This window comes from Xenia sp. Carnegie-2017, unplaced genomic scaffold (genome assembly GCF_021976095.1).
Source record: "Xenia sp. Carnegie-2017 unplaced genomic scaffold, XeniaSp_v1 HiC_scaffold_6, whole genome shotgun sequence".
NCBI classification, from domain to species: domain Eukaryota; kingdom Metazoa; phylum Cnidaria; class Anthozoa; order Malacalcyonacea; family Xeniidae; genus Xenia; species Xenia sp. Carnegie-2017.
The window spans coordinates 15,231,653-15,247,429 of NW_025813526.1; the positions used below are offsets into that span (position 1 = coordinate 15,231,653).

The window sequence follows — 15,777 nt, forward strand, 5'->3', positions numbered from 1 at the left end:
TGAATTTCGTGTCTCATATTGATACAAAGCTGTTTATTTCTTATACAGTGGCCGTTACTGAAATGAAATAAAGACGACTTCAGTAGCTAGAGTCAAAACTTGCATAAATCTAAAAATCTAAACAGAGAAATATCATTATATGAAGTAAACGAACTGGACTTTCGGTTGATCAACGTAACGTCATGCCTACATCAAGCCTTTCTTTTTATCCAATGACAATGTCTTTACGACTGTTGATGGAATAATGATTAGCTTATATAAATAGAACGAAAACGTCATTTCATCAGCGAAGTTACAAAGAAATATAAACTGCCTTCTGACGATATGGCTTTTACACTCACGAAATCATTTCAACGACTTGGATATAGATCTGTTATAGATTGCAAAACGTGCTTTTATCCCGTTTTGGTAAGTCAATAAACGTCCAACATTGTATAGGTAACGACATGTAGTATGAGAAACATAATAGTTGATATAATGGTAAAGATTGATAATATGATATTCTCATCTTGTTTGAACTTACATACAGTTTTGTTTGCACGTGTCCCTTTTAGTAAAACTTTATTCATGTTGGAGATTTTGATTCAGCATTTAACAATGAACGAGTGAATTACACGAGGGAGTTAACTGTTTGGTCAAAATATGAAATATTTCACGCCTCTCATATTTATGGTTAGCTTTGTTTTTCTTGGGAACAATTTACTTATACCAAATGTTTCACGTATTTATATGCGTGAAAAAATTTTATGAAGTATTAAATAAATAATTTTTTCTTCTGTTATATATTCGCTAAACGGCTGAATGGATATGAAATGTCATAATTAAATCATTTCACGCTATTATTGAAAAGTTATCAATTGTTATTTAATTTCACGTTTATTTATACTATCCTAAACTATAGTATCACCTTTAACAGTAATATTTGTCTAGAAAAAGGCAATGTTTAGAGAAATTCGACAAAAGTCGCTTTCATGCATGTTCATAATATACTAATTTTACGTTGGCCGCTTTGTTATGCTTAAATTATATTATGGAAAATAGGTTTTATTACGTATGAAATTCTATCGTCAATTTTTCACATCAAGCTCGCGTCGAAATCCACCAAAATTCGTTAGCTGAATTCGTACACCGAAATTTTTTTTCAAAGGCTTTGTACATAAATGTAAACAATTACAATGATGATGAATGATGACATCAGCTTTAACTATAAGATGTATTACATGTAATTGTAATTTTTTATTACTTTGTAAATAACATATATATTTCAAAAGTATATCCAGTTACTCTTGTAAAGTTTAATTTTTATGTCATTCCCTATTTACAGAAAAATGGATTTTCCAGATATCTGACCACAACTGAAGACATAAAGGTAAACACTTATTTTTACTTCAATAGTCAAGCAACCTGTGTTTTTAATTGTACATGGTAAATGTTTTTCTACTTGTTCACTGAAAAAAACAATGAATGAAACAAAGTTTCCGAGGAAATAAATCATTATTTTGGTTATAATGTTGCATTGTTGAACTACTTAAAAATATGGCCTGGCTTTAACACTAATTTACATGTGATTTTATAATGTCAAGTTGAGAAGTCTGTGTGTATGAATTAAATGTACATATCAAAAAATTATCAGTTGCTGCAATCAGGGGCGAAACTAGAATGCTGGGTGCTGGGGGGGGGGGATATTTCATATATTCAGCTTCGCCCTGCTGATTTCTTTTCAAATTATAATTGCTCAAAAATAAAATAAGTCAAGCAGTGCGGAATATATCAGTATGAAACCCACAGACTTAACGTTCTAGTTTTGTCTTTGGCTGCAATAGAAGTTTAAATATACAAATCCCTAAAAAGGAAATGCACATTTGTATTCATTGATAGCAATGACAGCAAATTGTACCAATGAGCGTCTTTTTGTGATAGATAGTGTTACCCTTCTGGGAAATGTTGATAAAATGTTCCCTCTTTCTGTATAAACAAATTCGTTAGGCACGTTGAAGATCAGTAATTAAGTTTGGGCTATATTCATAGCCCAAAGACTTTGTCAGTTTCTATTAAAAATCAATTGTGATTATGAATTATAACATATTAATTTATCAAGCCTCCCAATTATCAATCTTTTGTTCTCCCTGATATTTTTTAAAGCAAATATTGATGTATGCAATGATACATAAAGTGGTGAAAACCATCAATATCACTTTTTATTACGTCATGTTCCAGCATTAATCACCAAGGTCACAAACCCTTCGATTAGAATGGAATTGACTGCTAAATGCAGTACATAAGTAAAGCTTCAAACTTCTTAATAATAAGTAACTATTTATATGCGATTTTACAAAATATTTAAGTATTTATCGAAATTACAACTTAAGAAAATTGTAATTATTTTTTTTAAAGCATAGCAATTTAAAAGTGACTAGATGTACAACGCCAAGTAAGAAACCATCCAACATTGGCAATATAGAGTTTGGGTCTGTGTTTACTGATCATATGTTGACTATACCGTGGACGGAAACTTATGGTTGGGGCGTACCTGAAATCAAACCTTATGGTAATTTATCATTAAATCCAGCTGCAAAAGTTTTACATTATGCTCTAGAGGTAATTATTTGTTTGTACATGTCATTAGACAGAATGCATATGACCCTTTATCACTTTGTCATACATGGTTGGCAGTTTGCATTGAACAGTTAATGTATTATTGACGGTACATCCTTAACCATGCCATTGAACAGTTGATGTATTATTGATGGTACATCCTTAACCATGCCATTGAACAGTTGATGTATTATTGACAGTACATCCTTAACCATGCCATTGAACAGTTGATGTATTATTGACAGTACATCCTTAACCATGCCATTGAACAGTTGATGTATTATTGACAGTACATCCTTAACCATGCCATTGAACAGTTGATGTATTATTGACAGTACATCCTTAACCATGCCATTGAACAGTTGATGTATTATTGACGGTACATCCTTAACCATGCCCTAGAATGTTAATTTGGAGTGGGGTGGTGATATTCATACATTCGGTTGCTCCTGCTTGATTTCTTATTAAAGTGTGTTTTTTAATGTAAATCCTCAAGAGAATTCCTTTCTAAAGAAATCAGTTTGGCACAACTGAATATATGAATGACCAACCTCTAATTAATCTGCTAGATATGGATACTTCTGTGACATTACCATGAATTTTTCACACATGTGTGACATAAATATAAGAATGTTGTATGTCAATGTAGCTTATAGTTTTTTTGTTTGTGCTTGTAAAATTTATGCGTAATTTGTTATTGTTTAATAATATTTGTAATTTTGTATAAAAATTATATTTACCTTTTTTTGTGTCTGCACATGCGCAGATATACGTATTGTATCACGTCTGTTACCGTAAACGCTCGCTTTAGCATCGCGGCGCGTATGCGAAAGCGGTACTTTTGTGGTAGCGGTACTTATATAATATTATTATTGCTCCAAGAAAATAGCGAGTTGACAAAATACAAAATCTGTTTTCATGATAAAATATTATGTAACTTGATGAAAATAGTGTTACATACGCGCAGAACAAGGATGTCCTGAACTGTAAAGGTTAATAACTTATATTTCTTCCGAGCGCCGCTCTAAAGTTACTCAGATGCGGTGAGTGACCGGAAATGGCGCTAAATAACTTTTCTGGATTCCGAGAAAGGCGCTTAAACTTCTCCGTGCGTGAGTCACGCGTGACATTGCTATCGTCTTTCCCCGCCAGTTCGCTGGCTTGATTATTTTCAAAACAAGCTGGTTTCTTCTCTGAGGAAAGTATTTGGAAAATCACGCTGTAGCTAGCGCCGCCTACGAATTAATTACAAACGCAATGGTACATTTGATTTTTAATCAATTTAAAACTTAAACTGGCTCAATAGCGAGGATCTTTCCTGCACGTGTAAAAAGAATCGATAACAGCAGCCATCCATCCACATCAATTCATTTTACCGAGGGTACCGTCGTTGACAGTTTAGTAATTTAAGTACCATATTCGTGTTTGTTTAAAAGACATATTTCTCAAATGCCTAAGTTTTATAGTTAGATGATTTGTCAAACTCCAGTGCCATTTGTTTGACAGCATTACAAGCGGAACGGACGCAAAAATTATAGACAAACTCTAATAGCATTTTTTAAAGAACTTCAATGCTTACTTTTTTTCTTACTTAAATTTTCTGTATCTTTAAAATGTTGTTATCGGTTGTCAAATGTATTAAAGAAAACAATATCGAAAGTATTTTAGTCTTATTGCAGTGTTTTAATCATAATTGTGTAGACGTTTATTAAGTGTTTTACAAATATTAGTTATTATTCATTATAATGACAGTTAGAGGAAATTGTTCTTTATTTAAGATTCATTTAGCAGCTAATAACCGACATAATACAACTTAAAACATCTTGTAAGTTGCTATTAGAGCTAAAAATCTGACACACATTTTAACGCAAAATTACGATTGAAGTAATTTCAAAGATGAAATTCGCGACTCAACGAGTTTTCTTTAACTATAAAATGCTATATAATTAATTTTACATCAAGGAACATCTACGCATCATACGCAAGCGCAGATACATGTACGCAATGTGCACCTATTTTTATTGTATTGAAAAGGGATGACTCATCATAACACAAGCTTCCCACTTCATAAATATGAAAAGTATTCAGTTATACTAAATCATTTCCCCAGCCACACGTGAAAGTATATTATATTTTTCTATGTAGGGTTTTGAGGGCATGAAAGCATATTTTGGCTCATATGATGGCCAGATAAGATTATTTCGACCCATGGAGAATGTGAAGAGGTTACAAAGAACAGCAGAAAGACTGTGTCTACCTGTAAGTATGAAATGTATCATGAAATGTAAAATACAAATTTCACCACTTTTGAAAACATGCCATTGTTTGAGTTTAACTTACTGATGAAAAATATACCGCGTAAAGTTGTCAATAGGGAGCTTTCGCGAAGACTGCGTGTGCGAATGACGTCATTTTGGCGCGAAAACATTGTTGTGACAGCAACAACTCGTCATCAATTTGAGTCGATGTTTTGTAAAAAATTTATAGTCGCGACTACGGTGTTTTTTAAAGCAAAGAAAGTAGATATATTTTTTCATTGTGTAAGAAATTATTTGACAATACTATTTTCGACCTTCCAGGCTTTAGGTCAGAACCTTTTTTGAACGCAGATGCACATTTAAAACGAAAATATGACATTCAAAACTACTATGTGTATCTCGTACGCAAAGTGAATTGTAAGCACAAATACTTCAAATATATAATCCATAAAATGTAAAACAGTCAAGATTAATCGATATTTTGAGAAATAGAGCTATTGCTGCTTCTCAAAATGCTATGTTTTTCTCAGTAAAAAAGTTTGTTCTGTTGGTTACAACTAAAACAACATTTTGACGAAGCGACTACGACAACAAATCTTCTCGTGCCATTCCCTTACACGGTCAGACTTCGTACTTGTAGTCAAACTCTTGCTGAATATCGCTATTGTCTTATAGAAAGTTTTCAATGTTTTTGAAAGTAAATATACAGTACTGGGGCCTTTTGCACGAAGGCTGGATAGCGTTATCTCTTGGATTGCAATTTAAACTTTTATAAAACCTTTTAAAAAGCAAAAAGTATAAGATTCCAACTGAACAATCACTGAATAAAACATTGTTTTGAAGATTGCGAAATTTCTTTGTCGTTAGAAAAATATAAACACCTTTTTTACATGTTTGAAAATTTTTGCTATCCACTTGTAAAGGGCCATCCAGGCTTTGTGCAACCGCCTCTGAATGTTTGCTGTACGTACCTTGCACTGCATGGTGGCTGTTTTATGCAAGTATGTATTTCGAAATGTCAGTTAGCGCTCCCATTAATTAAACCTTAAGTTATGGGCATAGTGTTGTTGTGAAGACTTCAGAACTTTGTGCTATAAAGTGTTGTCTACACTAACAGTTTTTATATACACCACGCACGTGTTATGCATAAGAAAGCTCCAACCTACCGTGATGTCATTGTTTGATTGATTTGCATTTTAGGGAACCTCCACTGTTTACTGTACTATAAATGTTTGATTGATAATTCATGTTAAGAGCTTTGATGGCGAGGAATTTCTAAAATGCATCGTCGAGTTGGTAAAACTCGATAAAGACTGGGTTCCAAAAGAAGAAAACTGTTCCATGTACATAAGACCAACATTTATTGGAACTGGGGTAAGTTATGTTTTTCTTGTTATATTTTGCCGTCAAAATTTATAGTAAACAAATGGTCTAACAAAATATGTACAATCTTTAAAGTAACTCACGAGCGCTTGTTTTGCCCTAGTTGCACGAGAAACCACCATTTATTGTTGCACAAGACACTACTATTTCTTGCTAATATAATTTGTCTCGAGACATTTTGTAAAACGCCGTCTACTTGCTTTGTAACTCGATAATGTCGGAAGGTTGCGCGTGCTTACTTTTATTAACACTCACCGCAAAATTGCCCTTGCTGTTGTGTTTGTGTTGATGTGCGTTTTCGGAATTTGTTTTATTTTGTTTTACTGTTGTGTTTTTATTCTCTGCATGTTTTGCACATTTATTTAGCGCAAACGAGGAGCTCTGTATCTTTCCAATAACTTCCTTATTATTTTTTTAACAACGAGAAACGATTAATTACTTTTGAAATTATAATTTCAAATCAAAATCGGAGTTTCCACTATTGGGAACTGGGTGCAGTCAGGAAATTAGAACTCATTGCATTGTCTAAGTAAACAGAAAAAAAGCAGCTAGTTTTTCTATGTTCTGGATTTTCTACTTCTGTGTTTTGTCGTCATGTTTATCGTGCGCTTAGATCTTCAATGATTGTATTTATTTCCAAATGGTGGAAAAATTAAACTTTGATTGGCAATATCGTTGTTTGCTGATACTTAACATTGTTACTAGTTCCACAACATTGTTACTAGATCACATTCGCGTATGATACGAGAACGATACGCGTATGATACGAGAACGATACGCGTACGATACGAGAACGATACGCGTATGATACGAGAACGATACGCGTTTGATACGAGAAGATACGCGTATGATACGAGAACGATACGCGTATGATACGAGAGCGATACGCGTATGATACGAGAACGATACGCGTATGATACGAGAACGATACGCGTTTGATACGAGAAGATACGCGTATGATACGAGAACGATACGCGTATGATACGAGAACGATACGCGTTTGATACGAGAAGATACGCGTATGATACGAGAGCGATACGCGTATGATACGAGAACGATACGCGTATGATACGAGAACGATACGCGTATGATACGAGAACGATACGCGTATGATACGAGAGCGATACGCGTATGATACGAGAACGATACGCGTATGATACGAGAACGATACGCGTATGATACGAGAACGATACGCGTTTGATACGAGAAGATACGCGTATGATACGAGAACGATATGCGTTTGATACGAGAAGATACGCGTATGATACGAGAACGATACGCCTTTGATACGAGAAGATACGCGTATGATACGAGAACGATATGCGTTTGATACGAGAACGATACGCGTTTGATATGAGAAGATACGCGTATGATACGAGAACGATACGCGTATGATACGAGGACGATACGCGTTTGATACGAGAAGATACGCGTTTGATACGAGAACGATACGCGTATGATACTAGAGCGATACGCGTATGATACGAGAACGATACGCGTATGATACGAGAACGATACGCGTTTGATACGAGAAGATACGCGTATGATACGAGAACAATACGCGTATGATACGAGAGCGATACGCGTATGATACGAGAACGATACGCGTATGATACGAGAACGATACGCGTATGATACGAGAACGATACGCGTTTGATACGAGAAGATACGCGTATGATACGAGAACGATACGCGTATGATACGAAAACGATACGCGTTTGATACGAGAAGATACGCGTATGATTCGAGAACGATACGCGTATGATACGAGAAGATACGCGTATGATACGAGAACGATACGCGTTTGATATGAGAAGATACGCGTATGATACGAGAACGATACGCGTATGATACGAGAACGATACGCGTTTGATACGAGAATGATACGCGTTTGATACGAAGATACGCGTTTGATACGAGAACGATACGCGTATGATACGAGAACGATACGCGTATGATACGAGAATGATACGCGTTTGATACGAGAAGATACGCGTTTGATACGAGAACGATACGCGTATGATACGAGAGCGATACGCGTATGATACGAGAACGATACGCGTATGATACGAGAACGATACGCGTATGATACGAGAACGATACGCGTTTGATACGAGAAGATACGCGTATGATACGAGAACGATACGCGTATGATACGAAAACGATACGCGTTTGATACGAGAAGATACGCGTATGATTCGAGAACGATACGCGTATGATACGAGAACGATACGCGTATGATACGAGAACGATACGCGTATGATACGAGAATGATACGCGTTTGATACGAGAAGATACGCGTTTGATACGGAACGATACGCGTATGATACGAGCGATACGCGTATGATACGAGAACGATACGCGTATGATACGAGAACGATACGCGTATGATACGAGAACGATACGCGTTTGATACGAGAAGATACGCGTATGATACGAGAACGATACGCGTATGATACGAAAACGATACGCGTTTGATACGAGAAGATACGCGTATGATTCGAGAACGATACGCGTATGATACGAGAAGATACGCGTATGATACGAGAACGATACGCGTTTGATATGAGAAGATACGCGTATGATACGAGAACGATACGCGTATGATACGAGAACGATACGCGTTTGATACGAGAATGATACGCGTTTGATACGAGAAGATACGCGTTTGATACGAGAACGATACGCGTATGATACGAGAACGATACGCGTATGATACGAGAATGATACGCGTTTGATACGAGAAGATACGCGTTTGATACGAGAACGATACGCGTATGATACGAGAGCGATACGCGTATGATACGAGAACGATACGCGTATGATACTAGAACGATACGCGTATGATATGAGAACGATACGCGTATCATACGCAAAATTTTGTTAACAAATACGAGAGCGGTACTGTAAATTGTTTTGTCAATGATTATTTTGAGCGGAAGGCCTGTTTTGAAGGACTTTTAACAACAGTTTTTTCAATCGTAAAACATCTCGCATTTTTAAAATTTTCATTACCAGCTTTACTAGAGAAAGTTAAAGATAACTTTTTCCAACAGTCTACTTTTTTTCATACGCCCTATATATTTAACATAAAATAGTTATGCTCAATTTTCTTTAAATCAAACTTTTTTTCCTAAATTTTTATTTGCTACCTATTTTTGAAAGCTTGAATACTTTTAATTTTAGCCAACACTTGGTGTTAACAAACCAAAAGAAGCGTTGCTATACTGCATTTTATCTCCTGTTGGTCCATATTTCAAAACAGGCTCGTTTAATCCAGTCACTTTAATGGCCGATGCGAAATACGTTCGTTCTTGGCATGGTGGCTGTGGAGACTGCAAGATGGGAGGGTAAGATTCAGACAACAAGATGGGTTTGTGAAATAGAGACAGTAATATGGTGTTTTAAGTCAACTGGATGAGTGGGTGAAAAGAAGGGTTGTTATGACTGCTAGTAGGATATAAATCCTCAAATCATAATGAAAGAGTCACAGCTACACAAGCACAATGTTTTAAAGTACGCTCCACTTTTGGTCTAGTCCACTGCTCATGCTCAAACGTTTCGCCGATAATATGTTACTTATTGAAGTATTTACTTTAATTGCTGCTGGTAGATCTTGTCATTGCCATGACTATGAGCTCGGGCAAATAGCTGAGTCGACTGCGCATGCACTGATGATTTCGCTATTTTTTGAGTAACCCAGCTAGCTACTTCGAATTCGGTGCAAGTAGATCTAGTTCATTAGTATTAGTTAGTCATATGGACTGTTTTCATTGCAACATATTGGCACGTGTTTTTCAATTTTTTGGCACGTGTCAAAAATGTATCTTCAATGTCGTCACTTTAAAGTGCCTACATCACCCATTGGGAAATAATGTATTTAGATTGAGTTGACTATTTGGAGAACATTTGCAATATATTTTATATGAGGAAAGTTTAATCTTTCTTGACTGTTTGTCCTCAAAATTGGCTTTTTTCGTGTTTGCCGGTGAGGTGCTGTGACTGGGTCTTGTTTACCTGACGTGACGTACAATGGAGAACACGCTGCTTTTTAACGCTGTAATTCAATATGAATTGTAATAAACTTGAGTTGTATTGCGTATTTTGTTATTGAATCAAGTTGTAATTGATAGTTAAGGTCCTCAAAAGAACCAGTTCACGCATAATTTCATGTAAGCTTCGGGATGAAATGCTATAAGGAAAAGTGCTACAATAATAGCGTTCGTTCAATTGTTGTACTTTTAAATTAAATAAAAATTTTCGACTGCCTTTTTTGACTCTTAAGGTTTCGTGACATACATTGACACAATGTAACCGGACAAAGGACGAAATTCTTAAAATATACCTCAGTCACTGTGTATACATCTTATTAATTTCAAGTATATTTATGCATAATAAACTTGTCAATAGAGTTGCTAATGATTAGTAATTTGTGTGTCCTCTTAAAACAAAGTCGTTTTCGAATTTTCATGAAGGAGTTGTACACTTAGCTAAAATCACTAACTACTTATTCTAAGCACATATGTTCACTCTACAATTTTTTTGAGTTGTACGTCGATTTACGTTTTTTTTAACTCAATTGCCTCACAAATTTTTCGTTTTTTGCCTCATTTATCGTTACCATTTCAAAATGTTGTGGCGTTGGGGGATGTACATGCATATAAATTTGTGTCTAAACAAGGCGTAAGAAAGTTTTAGGAAGATTGCAGAAGTATGTTTCGCAAGTCTTGTCAGTTCGATGATGAAGTGTGTGAAAAGTAAATGGTTTGAACCGGGAGTATCGTTACATGTTTGTAAATGTAGATCGTCCAGGTTGGTATAGTCCTGAGAAGGACTGGTTTGTTGTTGCTGACTGACGTTTCGACAACCTTAGCGGTAGTCATCTTCAGAGTCAAACCTGGACGATCTGCATTTACAAACATGAAGTGTGTGAACTTGTGACAAGTCTGGTGGGTTGGTGAGTTTATGAATTTAAGCGTATAAAAGCCGAGTAAGGAGCAATGTTTGTATGAACGAATGTTAATCAATGTTGCTTTGTCATTCCTTGGTTTGTTGGGCTGTTGTTGCTCGAAACTATATCATAATCAATTAAATAAAAAGGTATCAAATATTTGCTTTTTATTCGTCTTAGAAATTATGCTCCGTCGTTATACGTCCAAGACAAAGCACATAAGAAAAAATGTGAGCAGGTTCTCTGGCTTTATGGTGAAGATGAACAAGTATGTTTTCTTGACCTTAATTCACATTCTTAAATTATACTTGTGTTATGTTTCGAAACGTTAAACTCGTTTTATCTTCTCTTTCGTCATCCACTTACCTCATCTTTCACTGATCTCATCTTTCATTTAACCGACCTTTTATCTCGTTCGTAATGATTGCTATGCACTGTTCGTTGTTTTGACGTGTGATTGCCTTTTGATTGATGCAGTTGTCTGATTAATACTATTTTCCTTAAACACGATGAATTTTTTTTTTACTTTTTTTTCTATAGATAACTGAAGTTGGCACCATGAATATATTTCTTTTATTGAAAATGAAAATGGCGGTAAGCTTTCTTGCTCCTGACAATGAAACTTATAAACTTATGATAAGACGCAATAAAGTGATAAAAACTTAACACAGTAAGTTTTGTTGTTAAACAAAAATCGATCATTTCATTACTATTCAAGACTAACATACACTACCATGAATAAAGTCAAAGAAGCAGTAGAAATTGCCTTGGTGCAACATAACATTGCTTTTTAGTGCTTTTTTTTAAAAGCATGTTGAGTATTAGGGCAGCAGAAGTTGAACAAGGATCATGAGTCTAATTTAAACAGGCTTTATGAGTCAAAAACGTACATCTTTATTTTTATTAATTATTCTATCCCTTCTTCATATCAGAATTAAAAAAAGTAAAAGTTGGGGTGAAATATCTTTTAATGAACAAGTTTTACGGTGTTTATATGCACAATAGAAAAATGTGACTTGAACAAGATTTGAACTCGCACCTTCGGGTACTAGTCCAACGCTCTTCCTGTTGAGCTACATGCCCACAGGGATTGAAGAGGAGTAAAATGTCTTTTAAAGTTTATGTGGACGATATACTTATGCCACAATAGTAGTTTCAGGAGATCAAATCACGTTTAAATCACATGTTTTTCATGTGCGTATAGAGTCTGTGTCAGGATTCATATTAATGTGTTGTTTCTCTGATAGTGGCCATCTTAAAGCAGTTTTTGTCATTTTTTAAAATATGCAAGATGTACCATAACACCTATTTAGAAGATGAACTGATCTCTCCTCCTTTGGACGGTCTAATATTACCTGGAGTGACACGAAAGTCGATGATTGAACTGGCGCACAAGTGGGTACGACAAGGATTTAAATCTTTGAAACTTGGGCAATGTTATGCGAGAATATTTTTATCACTGTTTCCATTTTCGCATTACCCTTCTTTTCTGTTGAAGGAGGAAAAAATTTATAACTAAAGGGGAACGATTTTTTTGCTTTACCAAAAAATGTCAAATTTAAATCACGTGATAGACAACATTTTCTTGTGTTCGTGAGTTTGTAGTGAAGGAATGCAATGCAAATGTTAAATTTTAGGGTGAATTTAAAGTATCGGAAAGGCTATTTACGATGAAAGAATTGAAGAAATGTCTCAAGGAGAATAGAGTAGGAAATTATTGCAAATTTTTTTCTTTTTATGGTTTTTACTGTTTTCACTTAAGTTTTAAAATTGTTCTTTGAGAAATTGGTCTTAATTTCCCACTAATGTATTTGTTTTTCATTTGCATTTTCTCTCTTTAGTTCTTAACATCTTTTTATGTTTCTTGCAAATCGAGATAACTTTGCAGAGATTCTTGATAACTCTAGCAAATACTGGCCCCAATTTGAATACGCATAAGGGTCTCATCTTCTCCTGCTACGCCATGGGTCATAACATTCCTGCATTGCTGTAACTTAGTTTTTCCACTTTATGATTTGTGTATGATGACTTTTTAAAAATATTTTCTGCTCCAAGTGCTTTCCTTGAATTTAGAATGTTGCATAGAAAAATGTAAAATTTAAGTATTTAAATATGTTGATGCGTTGATTGTATGACGGAATGAAATTTTTGTTTGTTAAATTTATCCAATGGCACACTTTATTTTTAGGTGAAAGAAATATTTGGCGCTGGTACGGCTTGCGTCGTATGTCCTGTCAAAGATATACTTTATAAAGATGAGGTATAGTTACTGTTGGAACTGTTTACATACCTTCAAAACTGAATCTGTGTCTTTCAGTTGTGAATCCTGTCAGTGGCGGCGGAATATTGATAATTAGGAGGGGGCTATATTCATATATTCATATGTTATAATCCGTAAACACATATGATTTCAATAGAAACTAGTAAAGTAAAACATGCATATATGAATAGTACCCAAACTATCAATATTCCGCCGCCCTTAAATCCCGGATTAATAAAAATAAGTTGAAGTTGTTCAATTTTTAATTCAAAGTACCAACCACTCTATGGGCTGTAAGTTTTTTAAGAGAAAAATGCAACCAATGCGCTTGCCTCTGATGTACTTGGAAATGTAACAGCTTCGTACCCAGGCGCGATGCCCACACACGCCATATAACATGTTTAATTTCGAAAAATTGCACTTTCAAATCAGTCACTCGAAGTATTAAAAGAGCGTCAATTTGTTGAAAGCACCAAAGCACTTTGGTACTATAGGCTGGAAATGCTCTATGTGCAAAATGTGCTGCGGTTCTTTCTTTTGATGTACCCCATATTCGCCATTGTTTTGCTTAAACGACAACTAAACGTAAAAAATAAAACGACAACATCATCACAGCCATCTTGTCTTCATTTACGTAAACATTATATATTATATTTCATAAACTGATATCTGCATTGAATCTACTTTCTCGAATATATACGACTTATGATATTTTAATATAAACGGTAGAAGTGGTGCTAATAGTCCACAAACAGTAAACGGCTATATTGTCTGTCCCATTCAGTGTTTATGATTCAAATTAAAACAGCAAGGCAGCAGTTGTTCAAAACTGCGCCATTTTCAAATACTTAATCGATTAAACATTAAACAATTTATTCGACGTTCATTTGGGCTAAACGCTACCCTCTACCTAATTTTTTTCTGATATTTTTACACATCTCTTTGACATATGTGTTTCTTAGATGCTTCATATACCAACAATGGAAAATGGTCCAAAGATCGCCAGACGGTTTTACAAGGAACTTACTGATATTCAGGTAGGTGCTGCATGAATAATGTATTCATTCAACCCATATTTCGATCCTAATTTCTATGCTGTAAAATGCATACTCCATACTGTCCATTAATGAATCAATTTTTACATTTTTTTCAATCATGACTTGAAGACTAAAATGAGTTTACTGTTTATAAGTTGTTTTTTATTTCTTTCAGTATGGAAAAGTTTCCAGTCCATGGGCAAATGTTGTAAATGATTCATCTGATGAGAACGAAAATTTACAAGCTATGAGTCTAAATTAGTTGTTGTTTCTAGTTCATAGAAACCTTTTTCGTCATATGGACACTAAGAAGCTAAATATAACCCATTTGTAGAAAACCTCAATAATAAATATTTGATTGACAGAAAGAATTTATGCTCGTTACCTTTATTTGCTGAAATAAATTTTTCCTAAAATAATTATGCTAGTTGTAGCAAAGTCGGCTCGTGTTTTATTTTCCTATACAATGCAACTATTGCTTTCTTCATGTACAAATATTTTTGTATATGAAACAAAGACTTTGTCGTGGTGACAAACTTAAAGATGGATTTCAAAATAGCAAATATCATGGTGAATGGTGATAATAACAATATAATTGTTCTTAAAAGAACTGTTTTAACCAGAACACTAACCCAAAATTCAAAGGAACCGTTATTTACAGCTAGGAAGAGACACTATGCATTTCGGCAGACTACTCGTCAGGTGTCAACGTTTGCTAAATGAGAACCTCCAAATCATGCTATATTTATAATGTTACAAAAGGTCAATGTCATCCCTACTTTTAGAGATGACACTTAAAACAGAGACAGATTAAACACGTAATCCTTTTGTCGGCAAAGGACAGGATTAGTCAATTTAATTAATACCGACTCCATGACAAGTAGCTGGAATAACGAGCGACATTTTTTAATAATTTTAAAGTTTTCATCAGAATAAGCATTGGCACAGCGAGTGTTGCTTAAAAGATGTTTTCCAATCGCTGAATCATATAGAAAACATCTTTTAAGCAACACTCGCTGTGCCAATGCTTATTCTGATGAAAACTTTAAAATTATACGAACTGTTACAAACTATACAAACTTGTATAGAACTATGCATTTATTTTAAGTAAATTTTACCTCAGTATTACTTCCCAAAGTTGATATAGGTCGCAGCTAAAATTATTCATAAATTTTTTTTACCTGTAACAGGTTTAACAAGGAATAGCCAAATATCTTTGTAGCTGACTAAAGTTTTAAAAAGCAACATGCGCTAGACTTATACAAAATTAAATAAATTTGTGATAATTTCGGA

General features: G+C 34.7%; 1 protein-coding gene across 1 annotated transcript; it reads left to right on the forward strand.

The window, feature by feature from the left end:
* The first annotated feature begins 244 nt into the window (after window positions 1-244).
* On the forward strand, window positions 245-14,855 carry LOC124457792 (branched-chain-amino-acid aminotransferase, cytosolic-like). The gene is given in 14 exon segments (XM_047007981.1): window positions 245-408; window positions 1,325-1,369; window positions 2,395-2,598; window positions 4,741-4,854; window positions 6,108-6,227; window positions 9,423-9,586; window positions 11,368-11,455; window positions 11,728-11,755; window positions 11,758-11,781; window positions 12,501-12,586; window positions 12,825-12,893; window positions 13,376-13,447; window positions 14,410-14,484; window positions 14,660-14,855. Coding segments are annotated over 14 exon segments (1,260 nt in total). The 5' UTR covers window positions 245-324; the 3' UTR covers window positions 14,747-14,855.
* Window positions 14,856-15,777: the final 922 nt, after the last annotated feature.